The sequence below is a fragment of the Larus michahellis genome, chromosome 29 (genome assembly GCF_964199755.1).
Source record: "Larus michahellis chromosome 29, bLarMic1.1, whole genome shotgun sequence".
In the NCBI taxonomy this organism is placed as follows: Eukaryota; Metazoa; Chordata; class Aves; order Charadriiformes; family Laridae; genus Larus; species Larus michahellis.
This window is the reverse complement of record NC_133924.1, coordinates 293132-311972: the sequence shown is the minus strand read 5'-3', so window position 1 is coordinate 311972 and position 18841 is coordinate 293132. Positions and strand designations below refer to the sequence as shown.

The 18841-nt window shown below is 58.9% G+C and overlaps 2 protein-coding genes across 13 annotated transcripts; one reads left to right on the top strand and one right to left on the bottom strand.

Moving 5' to 3' along the window:
* Positions 1-138: 138 nt before the first annotated feature.
* MRPS18B (mitochondrial ribosomal protein S18B) lies at positions 139-1786 on the bottom strand. 4 transcript variants are annotated; one of them, XM_074567809.1, is made up of 7 exons: positions 1625-1785; positions 1385-1475; positions 1192-1289; positions 870-938; positions 681-747; positions 502-561; positions 139-427 (listed from the first exon to the last, which is right to left on the bottom strand). In XM_074567809.1, the coding sequence occupies exons 1-7, from the start codon at positions 1703-1705 to the stop codon at positions 156-158; spliced, it is 738 nt and encodes a 245-aa protein (XP_074423910.1). In that variant the 5' UTR covers positions 1706-1785; the 3' UTR covers positions 139-155. The 4 variants fall into 4 exon arrangements, with proteins under 4 accessions (XP_074423910.1, XP_074423909.1, XP_074423911.1 ...); XM_074567808.1 differs by having other exon boundaries at positions 1385-1478; positions 1625-1784; XM_074567810.1 differs by lacking the exon at positions 870-938 and having other exon boundaries at positions 1385-1478; positions 1625-1786.
* Positions 1787-2016: 230 nt separating this feature from the next.
* PPP1R10 (protein phosphatase 1 regulatory subunit 10) lies at positions 2017-18219 on the top strand. 9 transcript variants are annotated; one of them, XM_074567599.1, is made up of 21 exons: positions 2017-2074; positions 2500-3054; positions 4692-4758; positions 7038-7156; positions 7248-7334; positions 7439-7574; positions 8485-8536; positions 8657-8734; positions 8824-8994; positions 9102-9204; positions 9533-9642; positions 10343-10443; positions 10542-10689; positions 10772-10927; positions 11017-11263; positions 12732-12807; positions 12941-13135; positions 13323-13434; positions 14907-15002; positions 16043-16426; positions 17888-18219. In XM_074567599.1, exons 4-21 carry the CDS (start codon positions 7050-7052, stop codon positions 18217-18219), a joined length of 2691 nt encoding a protein of 896 aa, XP_074423700.1. In that variant the 5' UTR covers positions 2017-2074; positions 2500-3054; positions 4692-4758; positions 7038-7049. The 9 variants fall into 9 exon arrangements, with proteins under 9 accessions (XP_074423700.1, XP_074423699.1, XP_074423701.1 ...); XM_074567598.1 differs by lacking the exon at positions 4692-4758 and adding an exon at positions 4312-4359; XM_074567600.1 differs by lacking the exon at positions 4692-4758 and adding an exon at positions 4312-4363.
* The last annotated feature ends 622 nt before the right edge of the window (positions 18220-18841 follow it).

Here is an 18841-nt window from a genome sequence, read left to right as displayed (position 1 = left end):
AACCCCTCTAGGGCCGCCATTTTGGGGGTGCGGCGGCCATTTTGAGGCTTCGGCGGCCATTTTGGGGGCGCGGCCACGATCCTGTCAGCAGTGCGCCTCATTTTCTCTGGGTGGAAGAAGGGCAAAAAACGAGTCTAGCAAGGGCTGTAAACGGTTTATTCCTCCCTGTGCTCCGCGCGGGGAGTTGGAAGGGTCTCAGGGGGCGTCCCTGCGGCCGGCAGGGCTTCTTGTTCCTTCAGGTAATTCTTGTAGAGGTGACGGATGCGGGCAATGGCAGCGGTGGGAGGGGCCTGGCGCTCATACCAGGGGTACCAATGGCGGCCAGGGGCCAGGGCGGGTGCTGGAGGGGTCTTGCTGACAGCTGGGTGTTGGTTGGAGAAGTCGTCGCGGGGGGCTGGGACATAGGGGACGTGCAGCCAGAGCAGACCTGTGGGGCAGGGGGGTGTGAGGAGGGGCATGGTGAGGCACCCATGGGTGCTGCTCCCCACCCGCGGGCCTCACCGTGGTCCTGTGCCTGTGTGATGGCCTTGGTCAGGAGCTTGTGCTGCTTCATGCAGACCCCTGAAGGGGAAGAGATGCCATCCGTGGGTCCCCAGCACCCATGGGTGGCCATATAGAACATATAGGTGCCCCAACAGGATGTGTGGGTGCCCCCACAGCACCCATTGGTGGCCCCTCACCTGTGTGCGTGGGGTGGAAGATGATGCCTGAATGGGGGCAGATGAACTGGTCCAGGAGCTTCACATTCTGGGGAGAGGAAAAGCAGGAGAGGAAGAGGATGACGAAAAGCGGGGGGAGGAAGAGGAGAATGGGAGGAGGAAAAGGAAGAGGAGAAAGGAGGGGAGGAATTTTTCTCTTGCCAAACTCACCCGAAAGTCCACGTGGAGGTTGCGGTCGCGGCAGATGGGGCAGGGGTTTCCCACCCGCTTCCCCTTGCGCTGGGGGTGTGTGTGACATGATCAGCAGGTGTCCCCCCAAGCTCCCAGTCCCTCCCAGTTCCCTCCACTCTCTTCCAGTTCCCCCCAGTCCCTCACAGCCCCTGCCAGTGCTCCTTAGTTCTCCCACTCCCTCCCACTTCCCCCCGCAGTCCCCTCTCAGTCCCGTTCCAGTGCCTCCCCAGTTCCATCTCAATCCCCTCCCAGTCCCACCACGCCCACCCAGTGCCCCCCAGTTCTCTCCCAGTGTCCTCACCACGCAGGCCTTGCGAGTGCGCTGGGGGGGGATGGCGCCTTTGTGGTTGCGGCGGTAGCCATGCCAGATGGGCCTGTCACCATAGGTGATGCGATACTCTGGTGGGGGGAGCGGGGAAAGAGGGAAGGGGGGTTGCGAGGTGGGTTGGGGAGGGGCCGAGGACCCCCCCCCAAAATCCCTTCCCCCGTTTTACCTTCGCTCTCCAGATACTCCCAGGGCCGCTCCTGGTAGGGGGATGGGGGGGCTTTGGGTGTTTCCTGGGTGCTGCAGAGCCGGAGGGCGTCCTGCTGGGAGGATGATGTCACGGTGACGTCACGGTGAAGACATACGACGCCGCACGTGTTGCCCGTGCCCCTGCCCCTTCCGCAGGCACGCCCCCCCCCAGCGCCGTCCCGTGACGTCACCCGCCTCCCCCGTGACATCACCATCTCACCCGAGCCCACAACGGCCTTCCCGCTCCCCGCAGGCCACCGGCCGCCGCCCGCAGCAGCGCCATGCCCCTGGCCAGCGCCATCTTGTCGGCGCAGACCCCGCCTCCGCATGGGGGACGGGGGGGCGGGGTGCCGCCATCTTGCTGTACGGCGCGCCCCTGGCCCCGCGCATGCGCAGCGCCGTCCGCTTGAATAAAAACTGCGCCACACGGCGCGGGGACAATAGCGGGCGGCGGCCGCGCATGCGCGGGGGGGTGGTGGCGCAGGCGCGGCGAGGGGCAAAGGCGCGCGGCGGCGCCTGAAGGGTGGGGGGCGGCGGCTAGTGCGCAGGCGCAAAGAAGGAACTCGGCGGCGATAGGCCGGGCGGGGGGCGGGGCCAGGCGTGTGGGGGGGGGCCGGGTATAAAAGGCTCCGCTGGCGGTGCCCGTCGCCATTCTGAGGGCTGGGTGGAGGTGAGTAGAGAGCTCTGGTGGGCCCGGTGTGGGAAGGGGGTGGGGGCGCGGTTTGGGGGGGGTTCTCCCTTTTTTTTTGGGGCGCTGAGGGGGCCCTTTTTAGGGCCAGCGCCCTTTTGCTTTGAGAAAATGGCGTCCCCCCGCCTTTATTTGCAGCCCCGCCGGGGGGGGGGGGACGGGGGCCCCTCAGCCCTTTTCCTTTAGAGCTGAGGAGAAACTACCCCCCACCCTCGCTCAAAGGGCGATTTCTTTCGGTTTTTTTACTTCTTCCCTTTCTCCCCGCCCTTTAAAATTTTAAACTCTAACCGGGGATGATTGCTAATCATTTCGTGTCTTTCTTCTTTGCTTCTAATTTTTTTTCCATTTTTTTTATTTATTGTGCCCACCCCACCCCTTTTTTTTTTTTCTCCTTCTCCCCGCTCCAGGTTTGGTTGCTCTTGAGAGACGCCGTCGCCTTTACCACGAGAAAAAAACAAAAGACAAAACAAAGCAAACAAACAAAACAAACAAACAAAAAAATACAAAAAATATATATAAGCTGGGGGAAGAAAAAAAAAGAGCTTTCTCCCCCCTTCCCGCTCCCATCCCGGTGCCGTGGAAGAGCCGCCATCGCAGCCTCCGTCCTTTGGACCGTCCTTGAGGAGCCGTTTCAAACTCGAAGGAAACTGCCACTTAAAAAACATATTCTCCCTCTTCTTTCCCCCCTCAAAAAAACAAAGGCAGAAAGATCCCTTTTTTTTTAAACAACAAAAGCAACTTTTTTTTTATTTTTTTCCATTTAGCTCGACAAAACCCCACCCCTTCAGGGTTAAAAACAACAAAACTCCCCTCAAAAAAAAACCCATTAAGCTGAAAAAAAAAAAGTTGCTGCCTTTTTTTAAAGCCATGACCAAAACCAAAGCTTTAATTTTTTTGCTCTAACACCACCAATGCCAAAATCCCAACTTTGAAGCGCTGTCGGCGAGCAAAATAATTGGATAGTAAGTGTTGAATTTTCCACCAGCTCAAAAAAAAAAAGCCCCGAAAAAGCTCTTTATTTGTACCAAAGCGAAAAAAAAATAATGGGAGGAAGAGCCCCAACTGTGTGCTTGAGGAGGAGGCTTTGCTAAAAGGTGGTTAAACCTTCAAATTTTGGGTATTTCGGTCAAAAAAAAAAAAGCCGTGGGAGCCGGTGGCGGAGGGTTCATGAGCTCCTACGCAAAAAACAAAAAGGGCAAGAAAAAATAATGGAAATAACCCAAAATCGCTTGGTTTTTTGCGGGGGAGACGGAAATTGGTGTGTTGGGGGTACAACCCGAGCAATCTGTACATAAAGATTGCGGGGGGGACGGGACGGGACTGCTTTAAAAAAAAACCTTCAGCGAATCCGGGTGGTTTTTGCGAAAATTCTGTTGAAAAGAAATGATTTATTTTATATTTTTTTTTTTATTTTTTAGGTGCCATTTTAGGATTGTTTTGCGCAGAGAAATGCTGGGGCTGGCGGGGGGGGGAAGGAAGGTTTTGGGGGGGGTGGTTAAAGGTGGTGGTGGGGTGCAATCTAGCAATAAAGATTGCTAGGCAGGCTTAGCTTTACCCAAAAACCTGCTTTCTTTCAAGCAAAACAGGGTTGGCTTTAAAAAAAAACCCAAAATACCCCCCACCCCCCGCCTTTGAAAAAATAAACCCGGTTCGGGGAGATTTGGGGCCAAGATGGCGCAGCCGCTCACCCACTCTTTGTTTTTTGTTTTGTTTTTTTTTTTTTTTGAAACTCATTTTTTCTCCTTTTTTTTCCCCCCTTTATTTATATTTATTTTGTTACAGGTTGGGCCCCCCCCTCGGCGGGGGGGGGGGGGGGGGGGCTCGGCGGCCCCTTTGTATTTATCTGGGGGGGTCTCAAACCCCTTTAAATTTAATGCTTTTACTTTAATGGTGTAGGTGGTGCGCGGTGGGGGGGGTGGTGGTGGTGTCGTTATATTTATCGATATTTGTGTGTTCCCCCCAACCCCCCCCCCCCCCCAATTTAGTTTTGTTTTATTCGGCTTTTTAAAATGGCGCCTGGGCCTCGCCGCTGGCTGATGCAACCGGCTCCGGGCAAACCCCTCCCACCGCGTCGCCAGCCCCATATTTTTCTCCCCTCCTGCTTCTTTAATTCCCCCCCCACCCAATTCCTTCTGCCCCCCCTCCTCACCCCCAGTTTCTCCTGATTTCCCCCCAAAACCCCGCTCTAACCGTACCCCCCCTCCGGCTTTTGTCCGCAGGATCCCGGTGCCGTACAGAGTAGGACCCTGCGGGCCGCTGCTTCTTTTGTAGGTTGTGCCAAAAATCCCTTTTTTCCTTCCCAAAAACAGAGTGGTTTTTTTTTTAAAAAAAAAAAACCTTCCCCCCCCTCCCCCCCCCCCACACCTTTGTATGTATTTTTTTTTTTTTAGGGTGCGTTTGGGTGGCGGTTTTGGGGAGGGATTGAGGGGGGGGAAAAAACTAGCGTCCTCAAGCAACTTATAACCTTTAATTTATCATGACAGGGAAATGCTATCACTGGGCTTCACCCCCCCAAAAAAAGTCACTTTTTGGGGGGGGCGCACCCCAAAAATCTTGTATTTTTTTCCAATTTTCAATGAATTTGCTGTGTGCGGTGCAGGCTTAGGAAGCGAAGGGAACTTGGTTTTACTTCAGCAAAAGGGAGGGGAACAACCGCCACCCGTCGGGTAAGCAAAAAAACCTTTCTGGTCTTAATTACATTTCACAACCTTCATTTTTACCTAATTTTTAATTACCAAAAAACCCAAAATCCCCCCCCCCCTTTTTTTTTTTGCTTTACCATCCGTTTCCCCGGTGCATGCGGATGCTGCGCTGAGTCGGGAGCTGTGGTTTTTTTAATACACCCGACACCCAAATCCAAAAGGTTTTGCTTAAAAACAAACCTGTCTTTTAAATATAAACCTGTTTTTAAAAAATATTAAATTTTATTAATAAAATTATAAAGTTTTAATTAATTCACCCCCCAAATTAAGCCCGGCGTGTGTGCGGGGAGAGCCCTTTTCTTCCCAGTGGTAGCATTTCCCCTTTGGGGGCTATGGGGGGGGCAAAACGGGCAGCCCCCCTTCACCCACAGTTTTGGGGGGCCTGTGTGACAACCCCCCCTGCCCCCCGGCTGAAAAAGGGGGTTCTGTCTTCAAAAAAGCTGTTTTTTGCGGGGAGAAATGAGCAAAAGCGGTGTAAAAACGCAGTTGGGGGCAGGGGGGTGTCAGGCCTTCCTTGGCCTCGTGGCTGGTTGATGGTAGGGCTGGACCAAACTGGGGTGCCCACCCCGCCAATCTGGGGGGATGGGATTTGTCACACACACCCCTGGGAGGTGATTTACCCCCTTGGGGGGGGACTTGGTGCTTTTTGGGGTCCCCCTTACCCCTTTTAACCCCCCAGTGGTGTTTGAGCAGCTTCACCCCAATGCAGGGGGGTGGCGGGTTGATGTTTGCTTCTGTGTGACCCCCCCCAAAATGGGGGATGAACCCCCAAATTGGTTGTGCCCCCCCTGGTCCCCTCAAGCCAGGACAGGGCTGTGGCTGCCCCCTTGTCACCTGGGCAGTGGCCTCGGGACGCCAAGGTGGGGGGACATGCCGTGTGGTGTCTGTCCTGGCCCCCCCCCCCCCCCCCCCCCCGGATCCCCGAACCATGAGCCAGCTTCTTTTCATGAGGGGGGTCAAAGGTTACAAAGGACTTTTGTGCTTAAAACCTTCAATTTTGGGTTAAAATAAGTTGCTCCTCCCCAGTTGTGTTGGGTGTTTTTGGGAGGGGGGATATTTTGGGGGCTTTTGTGCTCGAATTAACTTGCTCTTGTGTCTTTTCAGAGGGGTGGCTGGTGCCTGGTTCGCTGACACCCCCCAAAAAATATACACCCCACCCACCCCCCCCCCCTCAAAGTGGGTTGGGGAGGGGGGGTGTGCTCTGCCGCCTGTATCCTTTAATTAAGCTTGGCGGGGGGGGACACTTTTAATGAAGTCCCGGCTCTTTAAGTCTTTGCTGTGAGGACAAAGTAGTGATATTTTGGGGTGTTTTTCAGCCTCCCCCCCCAAATTGGCAGCATTTTGGGGCTGGTTTCACCCCCCCTCCAAAAAAAGCAGCAGCCCAGCTGGTCACAGCCGCCACCTTTCTGTCTTTGTTAGCAAAACTGGGGCGTAATTAAGCCGGAGGAAGGAGCTTCTAATTAGTGGTAATTAAGAAGCTGTTTGACGTCAGGAGGATGAAATCCCGGCTTGGCGGGTCAGGCTGGATTGGGGTCAGAGACTTTATTGGCGTCGGGTCATTAGTGGGGTGCTGGCCTTAATTATTAATCTGTTAATTAATAGCCAGTGGTAATTTATTAGTGGAATTAATTGCGCCCTGGTTTGGGGAGGGGGAGTGACACCCCCAAATCTCGTGCTGTCACTGCTGTCCCCCTCTCCCTTGCGCTGTTGTCTTTGCGTTTGTCACCTTGGCCTCTGCGCCTCGTTAAGCACCGACTCATTAATTAGGTCTTGGGGTAAAACTTTGTGGGGGTTGGCTGATTAAAAATGGAGGTGCTGTCATCTTCCCCCCCCAGACCCTTGTCCTGCTCCCAGGGAGGGGCCTTTGTCCTCTGGCGTGACCTGAAACCGTCGTCCCTGTCCCTTGGGGTGGCAGCGGCAATTAAAACTACAAGCAAGACACTTGCCACCCAGTGTCACCTTGGTGGGGGGGATGGCACCCCCCTGGTGTCCCTTGGGGGCCATGCAGTGCCCCCACCCCCCCGGTTGTGACAGCAGCATTTTGGGGGCAGTTTCCTCGGTTTTGGGGCCAAAAATGTGTCTGGGGATGGGTTTGGTGGTGTCACCCTCAAAGGGGACAAAAATTGGAGGGTGGGGGGGAGGGGACAGGGCTTGGGGGGACACACAGTGTTGTCACCACTGTCCTAACCTCCCCCCCCACTTTTTTCTGCCCCCTCTCCCCCCGCCTCCCCCCCCCCCCTCAGGGTTTTTCTGCCATGGGCTCGGGCCCCATCGACCCCAAGGAGCTCCTCAAGGGCTTGGACTGCTTCCTGGGCCGCGATGGCGAGGTCAAGAGCACAGAGGGCATCACCAAAATCTTCAAGTGAGTCCCCAGATTGTCCCCTTAAGTGTCTGTCCCCCTGTGTCACCATGATGTGAGGGGGGGTCCTGACGCCTTGTTTCTCGTTAACCAGCTTGATGAAGGACTCGCAGAAGATGGTGAGTCGCTGTATCTACCTGAACATCTTGCTGCAGACGCGAGCGCAGGAGATCTTGGCTAAGTAAGAGCAATGAGAAGGGCTCCAGGGGGGTCCAGGCCAGCAGGAATTGGGGGGACACCCCCTCCTTGCCTGATCCTGACGGATTTTCCCTCTTTTTCCCCCAGATTTATCCGTATTGGGGGTTACAAGCTGCTCAACACCTGGCTCACCAGTTCCAAAGCCTCCAACAATGTCCCCTTTCTGCAGCAGATTCTCCTCACCCTGCAGCACCTGCCCCTCACCGTCGACCACCTCAAACAGGTCAGGGTGGCCTCCATGTCCCGTTCTCTGTCCTCCCCTGGTGGCTTTTATGCCATCCCACTGGCTTTTGGGTCCCCCCAGGGGGGCTTTTATGTCACTCCTGGTTGGCTGTTGTCTCCCTGAGTGATTTTTGTGCGTCTCCCAAAAGGGCTTTTGTGTCCCACCAAGGTGGCTTTTCTGTCCCTCTCAGGAGGCTTTTGGGTCCCCTGTGTGCCTTTTGTCGCCTTGACATGGCTTTTGTGTACCCCTGGGTGGCATTTTGGTCACTCCTACGTGGCTTTTGTCTCCCTGTGTTGACTTTTGGGTCCCTCCAGCGTGGCTTGTGTCCCTCCCATGTGGCTTTTGGGTCCCCAGGGTGCCTTTTGTTTCCTTGGTGTTGCTTTTGTGCCCCCCAAGGTGGATTTTGGGTCCCCTAACATGGCTTTAGTCTCTCTCCCATGTGCCTTTTGTCTCCCTGGGTGATTTTTGTGTGTTGATTCCCTCCTCCCCCACCCTCCAAGGTGGCTTTTGCGTCACTCCTGGGTGGCGTTTGTCTTCGTTGAGTGGCTTTAGTCTCTCCCCAAAAAAAGGGAGACTCCTTTTGGTCCCCCCAGGTGGCTTTTGGGTCCCTTCGGTGTGGTTTGTGTCTCACCCAGTGGCTTTTTGGTCCTCCTGGGTGATTTTTGTGACCCTACCAGGTGGCTTTTGTGTCACCCTGGCTGGCTTATGTCTCCCTGTAGTGCCTTTTGTTTCCCTTGCGTGGCTTTAGTATCTCCCGGGTGGCTTTTGGGTCCCTCCTGGGTGGCTTATGTCTCACCCAGTGCCTTTTGGGTCCCCCAAAGGAGCTTTTATCCCTTTCCAGATAGCTTTTGTCCCCTTTAGATGGCTTTTGTCCCTCCCCACACTCACCCCACATCTCCCTTTTTTCCAGAACAACACAGCCAAGCTGGTGAAGCAGCTCAGCAAATCAAGTGATGATGAAGGTGAGCACCCCTAAAACCCCACAAAAAAAACCCCAGCCCCCCCCCCCAAAAAAAACAGACTCCCCCGAAACCTCTGAATCCCCCCCAAACCTCCCCTTTTAACCCCTTATCTCCCTGCAGAGCTGCGTCGCCTTGCTTCCATCCTTGTCAGTGACTGGATGGGTGTCATCCGCTCCCAGAGCAGCGCCCAGCCGACTGGTGAGCCCCACCCTGCTCCTCATCTTCTCCCTCTGCCCCCCCCAATCCAACACCAGCTTCTCACCCTTTTACTGTCTGTTTTGCCCCAGAAAGGGATAAAAAGAAGCGAAAAGAGGAAAACAAAAGCAAAACACCCGTCCAAGAGAAGCCCCAAGAAGCCAAATCTGAGGCTAAAACTGAGGAGATGCCAGAGAAGAAGCGGGAGAAACCCAAATCCCTGCGGACCACTGCTCCCAGTCATGCCAAATTCCGCTCCACTGGTAGGTGATGGCAGGTTTTGTGGCTGTTTTGGGTTTTTTTGCGGGGGATTGTGGTTGTTCATGGGATGCTGCAGGAAGATGTGCTAACAATGTTTTGCCCCAAACAGGGCTGGAAATGGAGACACCTTCATTAGTGCCCGTGAAGAAAATGAATTCTTCTTCGACTGCTGATAAATACAACCTGAAACCGATGCCCATAAAGAGGCAAAAGTGAGTTTGGGGCTGCTTTGGGGGTTCTTGGGGCTACTCTTGGGGGTCTCGGGCTGCTTTTGTGTGACTTGGATCCGCTCTTGGGGGGCCTGGACCTGTTTTTTGGGGTCTTGGGGCCGCTTTTGGAGTGGGTTTGGGGGGGCTGGGAGCATCTTTTGGGGGTCTCAGGTTGTTTTTGAGGGTTCTAGGGCTGCTTTTGGGGGTCTCGGGGCTAGTTTTGGGGTCTCAAACCTGCTCTTGTGGAACTCTGACCCTCTTTGGGGGGGCTGGGGGCTGGTTTTGGGGTCCCTGCTGGCACCTGACCTGTCCCCATCCCTGTCCCCCGCAGTGTCTCCTCCCTCCCTGGGGACGTTCCTGTGGCTGAGAAGAAATACAAACCCCTGAACACGGCACCCAACGCCACCAAGGAGATCAAAGTCAAGATCATCCCACCCCAACGTGAGTGGGGACACCGGGGGACGCTGGGGGGCCCTTTGTGGGACACTGGGGGGCCCTTTGTGGGACACTGGGGGGCCCTTTGTGGGACACTGGGGGGCCCTTTGTGGGACACTGGGGGCCTTTGGGGACCCTTTGGGAGCCTTTTTGGGGACATTTTGGGTTCTTTTGGGCGGACTCCTGGTTGCGTTTTTCAGGAGACCTTGGGTGGTTTTGGGTGACACCTGGGTGCCTTTTTGGGAACAACTTTTTGGGGGACACTTTCATGCTTTTTGAGAGATACTGGGTGCTTTTTTGGGGACACTTCTCATGGGTTTGGGTCACCAGGGTGCTTTTTTGGGGACAATTTTTCGGGGAAAATTGGGCGCCCTTTTGGGGAAAATTTTTGGGGACACTTTGGGTGCCTTTTTGGGTACAATTTGCCTGTTCTGGGGACAATTTGGGTGCCTTTTTGGGGACACTTTGATTTTTTGGGACAATTTTAGGGGACAATTTGGGTGTCTTGGGGGAGAATTGAGGTGCCTGTTTTGGGACAATTTGCAGGACTTTGGGGGACACTTTGGATGCCTCTTTGGGGGCAATTTTTGAGGAACACTTTGGGTGCTCTTTTGAGGACACTTTGGGTGGTTTTGAGGATCCCTTTGGCTGCCTTTTTGGGGTCAATGTGGGGGATTTGGGCTCAACCATCCCCTCCTTCCCACAGCCATGGAAGGCCTCGGCTTCCTCGATGCCCTCAACTCTGCTCCCATCCCTGGCATCAAGATCAAGAAGAAGAAGAAGGTGCTGTCCCCTACGGCGGCCAAGGTGAGGAGGTGGCTACCAGCATCCCCCTCCCTGGCTACCAGGGTCCCGTTCTTGCCTAGAGACCCCGCTCAAACTCCTCTTTCTCCCCGTGCCCCCAGCCCAGTCCCTTCGAGGGGAAACCAGCTCCTGAAACCAGTTCGGTCAAACCGTCCTCCCCGGAGCCCAGCGCCGCCTCCGAACCGATGGAGCCGGATCGTCCAGGAACGCCGGTACCGGCTGTGGAAGTGCCAGAACCAATGGAAACATGTAAGTTGGGGTGCTGGGGAGGGGAAAAACTATGGCGGGGGGGTTCAAATGTGTGCTGAGCCGCTCACGGTTCCTCCTGCAGGCTCGGCGGAGGTGAGCGGTGATGCCAAAAGCGGTGAAAACGCAACGGAAGGCGGCCAACTCACCAAAAAAGGGCGGAAAAAGAAAACGGTGAGTTGGCCAGAGGAGAACAAACTCCGTGAATATTTCTACTTCGAACTGGATGAGACTGAGCGAGGTGAGTCTTGTCCCTTCCCCATGTTTGTCCCCCTGCTCTGGGTGTCCCCAGGCTTTTTGGGGGTGACGCTGGTGTTCCCTTCCTTGCAGTTAACGTCAACAAGATCAAGGATTTTGAGGAAGCGGCCAAGCGGGAGATGCTGAAGGATCGACACGCTTTTGAGACGGCCCGACGCCTCAGCCATGATGCCATGGAGGAGAAAGTGCCCTGGATTTATCCCAAACTCCTGGATCTTCCCGCTCCCCTGGTGGTGCCAGGCAGCGGCAGCCGGGAACGGTTCACTCAGGCCGAGAGGGAGAAAGGGATCCTGCAGGAGATCTTTCTGTCCAAGGAGAGGTGAGTCGATCTGCTCTTGGCACCATGCTCAGAACCGGGGATTCCCCTTCTCCTTGCAAGGGGGTGGTGAATCCCCCTGTCCCCATTTGAAGCGGATCGGCCCAGGAGATCCCTTGGGTCAGGATTGGGGGGGGATCCCCATTTCTGGGGGTCTTGGGGCAGTTTTGGGGGGACTCAGGGCTGTTTTGGGGATGTCGGGCCTGCTTTAGGGGGTCTTGGGCCTGCTCTTGGGGGTCTTGGGCCTGCTCTTGGGGATCTTAGGGGTGTGTCACCTGCTTTTGAGGGTCTCAGGGTTGCTTTTGGGGTTCTCAAAGCTGCTTTTGAGGGTCTCAGACATGCATTTGGGGATCTTGGACCCGCTCTTGGGGGTCATGGGACTGATTTTGGGGATCTGGGACCCACTTTTGGGGGTGTTGGGCCAGCCTTGGATCAGGGCGTGATCCCTCTCCCAAGGATTAATGGGGTTGATCCTTCACAGTGCGAGGATCTACATCCTAGGTGGGGATGGCCTGTGGGAGGGTGATGGAGCTGGGATCCCTGCGGATCTGGAGCCTCAGATCCCTCAGGATCCGCTCAGGGGATTCCCAGGGATCGGGCACATGCGAGGCATCTTCCCAGTGCTGCTGCAGGGATCCTTGTGCCAGGGGATGTGTCTGGAGCTCATGTCCCTGGGATCCCTTGTGATCTGGAGGTGTGGCCCTGGGATCTCTCAGGATCTGCCACTGGAGGCTGGGCAGGAGCCCTTGGGATCTCTGGGGAGCTAGAGCCTGGGGTCAGGGTTGGCGGGGGGCAGATTCCCTGGGATCCCTGAGGATCCATAGCGGGAAGGGAGAGATTTTTGGAGCCCAGATCGTCTGGGATCTGTGAGGATCCCGAACCTGGGGGAAGGTTTTTTTTCTGAGCCTAGCTCTCCAAGGATCCAGAGACGGGGGGGAGGTTTTCAGGTCCCAGATCCCAGGGATCTGTGAAGATCCTGAGCTCGGGAGGACGCTCTGGGGGAACAATATTCTCTGGGATCTGTGAGGATCCAGAGTCGAGGGGGAGGTTTTCAGGCCCCAGCACCCCGTAGGTCCAACGTCGGTGGGGAGAGCAGATTGCTGGGGGCCAGATCTCCCGGGATCCCCAAGGATCTGGGTGCCTGGAGGAGCCTTCTGGAGTCTGGAGGGGGGTGGCCCCGGGATCTCTCTGGGATCCAAAGTCTCAGAGGGGACACACAAGATCCTTGAGGATCCAAAGGCTGGGGCAGGCGGGGGCTGGGGGGGAACATGCAGGATCCCTAGGATCCACAGTCTTGGGCGGGGGGGGGGGGACATGACACAGGATCCTTGAGGATCCGAAATCTGGGGGTGGGGGGTGGAAGATCCCTGAGGATCCCCTGGGAGGGAGCTGCCAGCACCGGATCCCGGAGATCTACTGACAACCCCCTCCCGTTTTCCCTCCTTTGTCCCCCTGCCTCCCCTGACCCCAGTGTCCCAGACAGTCCGCACGAACCTGATCCGGAATCCTACGAACCGCTGCCACCCAAACTCATCCCGCTGGACGAGGTAAGTGCCGCCGCGCCGTGCCGCGCCGCCATAGCCCCCCCCACCCTATAGCGCAGTGTCCCCCCATATTTTCCCTCCCCTCCCCCCATCCTTCCTCCCCACCCCCTCACCCCTCTATCTCTCCCCTCCCTAGGATTGCTCCGCTGAGGAGGTGGCCTATCCCGAAGGATTGGAAGCCGGCACCGCTTCGCCCTCGCCAGATCCCGGGGGGGCCAAACTCCCCCCGGTACTGGCCAACCTGATGGGGAGCGTGGGGGCCGGCAAAAGCCCCCAGGGGCCTGCGCCTGCTGCCCCCATCAACATGCAGGAGATCCTCACCTCCATCATGGTAACCACTCCCCCCGTCTCCATTTCCCTTCTCCTCCTCCCCCAGCGCAGAGCCCCCCCAAAAAAAGAAAAGGGGGGACACAAAAAAGGGGGGGCAGCGGCGGCGCTGCGGGGGTGGTGCTGGGGCCGGGGGGGGGGCCTTTATTTTTCCCCTTCCCCCTGGACTCATTCTTTGTGTCCCCCCCCAGGGTGGGCCCAGCACCCACAAAGCAGAGGAACTGATGAAACAGCCGGATTATTCGGATAAAATCAAACATTTGTTGGGAAATCTGCAGGCTCAGCCACCGGGCCCCAGTGGAGGTGAGCGGGGGACGCAGCAAGAGGGGAACATTGGGTCAGCAGGGGGGGACACGCTGTCACTGGTCAGGGGGACAGCGTGGGGACGGGTGTCGTGGGGAGGCACGGGGCACGGTGGGGGCTGCTGGCAGCTTGGTTTGTGTCCCTGAGGGGATGTAGGGGTGATCGTGGGTTGGGGACACACTTGGGGACACTGTCCCCTGCCCTGGTGTGACATGGGTGTCCCCTCAGCTCAGGTATGTGTTCCAGGCAGTGTTGGGGACCCTGTCCCCCACCTCGGGGTGACGTGGGGTTCCCTCAGCTTGGGGACATGCCAGGGACCCTATCCCCTACCCTGCGGGTCCCCTTGATTTGGGGACATGCTCTGGGGTGACACTTGGGGGTTCCCCTCGGCTTGGGGACCTGAGGTGACACTGGTGTCATCTGAGCATTGCCAAGGACCTGTCCCCATCCCTGGGGGGACACAGGGGCACTTGGCGGGGGTCCCTGTGGGTTGGGGATGTGTGACGTGTCCCCAGGTGTCCCTGTGGGCTGGGACACTGCCAGCAATGTGTCCTCTCTGCCAGGGGGTGACACGGGAGGGGGGATATCGGTGTCCCCTCGACTTGTGGACCTGCTTTCAGTCCTGATGGGGGCCTGTCCCCTCACCTGGGGTGACTCGGGTGTCCCCTGGGTCTGGGGACACAGGAGGGGACACGTTGGGGTCTCCTCAGCCTGGGGACCTGTACCCTCTCTGGAGAGATGACATCGAGGGGCAGCTGTGTCCCCTCAGCCTGGCGACCTGACATGGGTGGCACCAGGTACCCTGTGTCCCCTCTCTAGTGTGACACTTGGTGGGGGTATGGGGGGTCCCTTGGGTTTAGGGACAAGATCTGGGGATCCCATGTCCCCCTCTGGGGTGACACGGGGGGTACCCTTGTCTTGGAGACAGTTTCTGGGTGTCATTGGGGACCCTGTGTCCTCTGAGGTGACACAGGGGATATTGGGGGGGTGCCTTTGCTTTGGTGACAAGCTCTGGGGACAGTTGGGGATCCTCTATCCCCCTCTGGGGTGACGGGGGGGGTCCCCTTAAGTGGAGACAATCTCTGGGTGTCCCTGGGAACCCCATGTCCCCTGGGCTGACATGGGGGTATTTTAGTGTACCCTTAATTTGGGGACAAGCTCGAGGTGCTGATGGGGACCCCGTGTCCTTTGGAGTGACGCAGGGGGGTATTGGGGTTCCCCGTAATTTGGGGACAAGCTCTGACCCCATGTCCCCTTCTGGAGTGACATGGGGGTGGTCCCCTTAACATGGGGACAGCCTGCCCTGGGTGTCCCTTTGAACTGGGGACATCCCCTGCACCTGGTGGGGGCCGGGAGATGCCACCAACCCCTGTTCCCTACTTGGGGAGGGGTTGGGGGGGGCAGGCTGGCTCTGGGAGGGGCTGGGGGGTGTGTTCCCCCTTTTTAACCCTCCCCCTCTCTTCTCCCCACAGTGCCCCATGGCTTGCTGGGCCCTGGCCCCATGGCTAACGGCTTCCCGCCCGGCCCCAAGGCCATGCAGCACTTCCCGCCGGGGGGGCCCATGCCGGGTAAGTGACACCGGAGGGGACACAGGGACTTCGGGGGGGTGACACTTTCCCCTGCCCCAGCAGGGGAATGGGGCTGCTTTTGGCTTGGGGGCAGTTGTGGACACTGTCTAGTTCCCAGGCGGGGATGTGGGGGTGCTCTTGGCTTGGGGACACCCTGAGAGACATTAATGGGGACACAGTTCCCTGCCCGTGGCTTGGGGATACGATTGGGGAACAGTTGGGGACGCTGTCCTGTGCCCTGGTAGGAACATGGGAGGGTTTTGGGCTTGGGGACACTGTCCGGTGCCCTGACTGGGAACTGAGGGTACTCTTGCCTTGGGGACACTCTCCCTTGTCTAGTGGACATGTGGGACTGCCCTTGGCTCGGGGACATGATGGGGACACAGTTGGGGACACTGTCCAGTGCCCCAGCAGGGACATGGGACAGCCCTTGGCTTGGGGACACAATGAGGCCAGTGTCCCCCCGCCCCAGGGAGGACAGGGGGTTGCCCTTGGCTTGGGGACACTGTCCCAGCAGGGACATGGGGGTGTCCTTGGCTTGGGGACGTGCTGGCGGGACAACTGGGGACACTCTCCAGTGCCCTGATGGGGAAGTGGGGGAGTCCTTGGCTTGGGGACATTCTCGGGGGTGTTCTTGGGGATACTGTCCCCTGCCCCAGTGGGGACATAGTGGTGTCCTTGGGTAGGGGACAGACTTGGGGACACTGTGCCCTGCCCTAGTGAGGACATAGCAATGTCCTTGGCTTGAGGACGTGCCGGGGACACGCTTGGGGACACTGTCCAGTGCCCTGATGGGGGAGGGGGGGCTGCTGTTGGCTTGGGGACATGATGGGAACACAGTTGGGGACACACTTGGGGACACTGTCCAGTGCGCCAGCAGGGACAAGGGCTGCGCTTGGCTTGGGGACAGACTTGGGGACACTTGGCTGCCGCAGTGTGGACACAGCGGAGTCCTTGACTTGGGGACACTCAGCCAGGGCCGCCCTGGCCTTGGGGCCCCCCTGGGTGCGCCCCCCTCACCCCTTTCTCTCCCCCCACAGGTCCCCATGGCGGTGGTGGCGGGGGGGGCCCCGGCCTCCCCCCAGGCCCGGGGCTCCCTGGTGGTCCCCGGCTCCTGGGGCCACCCCCCCCTCAACGTGGCGGCGGCAGCGACTTTTGGGACGGCCCGGACGGGGGGGGGACACTCCGTGGTGGCCCCCATGGTGGCGGCGGCGGTGGCGGCATGCGCGGGGGGGGCCCCTTTCACCGCCCCCGCGGCCGCTCGGGGGCTGAACCCCCTTATCGGTGCCGCGGAGGGGGGGGGCGCAATGGGGGGCCCCCCAATGGCGGCGGCGGCGGCGGCAACGCGAGGGGGGGGCCCCCCGGTAGCCACGGCGACCACGGCAGAGGCCACCCCGGCGATCACCCCCGTGGCCACGGAGGAGGTAAATGCGGGGGGGGCCCGGCCCCTCCCTCGCGAGGAGGAGGAGGAGGGGGCGGGGGGAGCGGGGGGGGCTGCGGGGCGTGGCTGTGGGCGGGGCCAGGCCCCGGCTGGGAGGGGCCTGTGGGTGCCCCCTCCCCCCCGCCCCCCCCACCCCCTCCGCCCCCTCCCTTCCTGCCCCGCTGGAGGGGGGGGGAGCCACCCCCCCACCCCCACCCCCTCCAGCCCCTCGAGCCCCCCGGGCCCTGGGGGCGGGGCCCCGACTGGCGCCGCCCCCCCATGGGGCTGTAGGGTGGGGGGACATGGACCCCCCCCACCCGCCGGCCGCAGGGCATGCTGGGAGAGTAGGGACACCCCCACCCCCCACTGGCCCCGTGGCTGCGGGGCAGCTGTGGGGCAGCAGGGCATGCTGGGAGATGGAGTCTGGCTCTGGGAGGGGAGCGGCAGGGCGTGCTGGGCGATGGAGGGCCGCGGGGCACGCTGGGCGGGGTAGTCCCGCTCTGGGACAGCAGCAGGGCGTGCTGGGAGTGAGGGCCAGCTCGAGGAGGTGGGCTGAGGCATGCTGGGAGGTGTAGTCTGGCTCTAGGAGGGGGAAGCGTGGCATGCTGGGACCTAAGACCAGCCCGAGGAGGGGGCAGCAGGGCATGCTGGGAGTGGTAGTCCAGCTCCTGGCAGATCTAATACAAGCAGCGGGGCATGCTGGGAGTTGTAGTCCTGCTCTAGGAGGGGCCGCAAGGCATATTGGGACCTAAAACCAGCTCTAGGAGGGGGGCAGCAAGGCATGCTGGGAGTGGTAGTTCAGGTTAGGTCAGGCACCAGGGCATGCCGGGAGTTGTAAGTCCAGCTCTAGAGCAGGCCCTGGTGCACACTGGGAGCTGCCTTGGCGCCCCACAGCCACCCCACAGGGTGACAGGGTCAGGCGTGCGGTGCTCTGCCCCATGGCTGCCCCACAGTGCAGGAAGGGGGGGCACGGGAGAGCTCAGTGTTTCTGGGGCTGCCTCACAGGGACCAGCCCAGCTCCTAGGGCAGGGCTCAGGCGCTGTGGGGGTCTGGCGCTGCCCCGCAGCTGCGTAGAGGGACCAGCCCAGCCCCACACCAGGCTATTGGGCAGGGAGCGGGCCACTGTGGGGCTCATGGCCACAGCCAGCCCTATAGATGCAGCTACCCCACACCAGGCTGTAGGGCAGGGATTGGGGTGCTGTGGGGCTTACGGCCAGAGCCAGCCCCATAGATGTAGCCAGTGTTAGGACAGACACGGTGGTGCCGTGGGGCTCCACTGTTACTCCATAGCAGGGGTCCAGCCCCATAGCCGCCTCCACTTTCCCTCCTAACTCTTAGGGCCAGGCCTGTGGGGCTTGCTGTGGGGCCCATTGCTGCCCCACACGACAAGCCGATCCCATCTCTGCGTCCCCCCAACCCTGTCATCCCCCCCCCATCTCCCCCCTCCTCCTCCTCCTCCTCCCAGAGCCGCTGCAGCGGGGGCTGCCGTGGGGCCACCGTGGGGCCGGGGCGCCGGCGCCTGACGCGCCTTCCCCCCCCCTTTATCTCTCACGCAGACATGTCGAGCCGCGCCGTCTGTCGCCACTTCATGCTGAAGGGCAGCTGCAGGTACGAGAACAACTGTGCCTTCTACCACCCCGGCGTCAACGGGCCGCCCCTGCCCTAGCGCCCTTCCTCCCCCCATCCTCCTCCTGCCCTTCCTCCACCCCCCCCAACCCTCCTCCTCCTCTCAGACTCCACGCTGCAGCCGCTGACTTTATGGCTTCTGTGAGGCCTCTGGGTTCCCCCTGGCGCTGAATTCAACCCCCCTTCCAGGGCGCAAGTACCCACCTATGGGGTGCAAATACCCATCTATGGGGCAGAAATATTCCCCGAGAGGCAGAAATACCCACCTATGGGGCACAAATACCCACCTATGGGGCAGAAATACACCCCCCTGGGTGTAAATATCCACTTATCAGGAGTAAATACCTGCTTAAGAGGTGCATATACCCCCCCCTCGGGTGGAAATGCCCACCTATAGGACAGAAATACCCATCGATGGGGAGGAAATACCCACTTACAGGGTGCAAGTGTTCCCCCACCCCTCCCCTGGGCCTAAATAGTCACTTCTGGGGTGTAAATACCCCCCTAGAGGTAGAAATACCCACCTACGGGGTGTAAATACCTTCTTCATGGTGGAAATACCCACTTATGCAGTGTAAGTACACCCCCCCGGCTGGAAACGTTAACTTCTGGGGCAGAAATACCCACCTATGGGGTGGAAATACCCCCACAAGGGGCGGAAATAGCCACCTTTGGGGCAGAAATTCCGTCCCATGGGTGTAAATACCCACCTACGGGGCAGAGTTTCCTACCCGGGGTGTAAATGTCCATCTGTGGGGTGTAAATTTCCCCCCGCCCCCGTCCATTAATATGC

Bases quoted from the DNA above. Each gene is read 5' to 3' on its own strand.
- MRPS18B (XM_074567808.1), bottom strand. From the start codon at position 1,705: ATGGCGCTGGCCAGGGGCATGGCGCTGCTGCGGGCGGCGGCCGGTGGC. The intron at 1,290-1,384 runs GTAAAACGGGGG...TCCCCCCACCAG, and splicing joins GGAGTATCTGGAGAGCGAAG to AGTATCGCATCACCTATGGT. The intron at 562-680 runs GTGAGGGGCCAC...CTTCCCCTTCAG, and splicing joins CTTCCACCCCACGCACACAG to GGGTCTGCATGAAGCAGCAC.
- PPP1R10 (XM_074567597.1), top strand. From the start codon at position 7,050: ATGGGCTCGGGCCCCATCGACCCCAAGGAGCTCCTCAAGGGCTTGGAC. The intron at 7,575-8,484 runs GTCAGGGTGGCC...CCTTTTTTCCAG, and splicing joins CCGTCGACCACCTCAAACAG to AACAACACAGCCAAGCTGGT. The intron at 8,735-8,823 runs GTGAGCCCCACC...GTTTTGCCCCAG, and splicing joins GAGCAGCGCCCAGCCGACTG to AAAGGGATAAAAAGAAGCGA.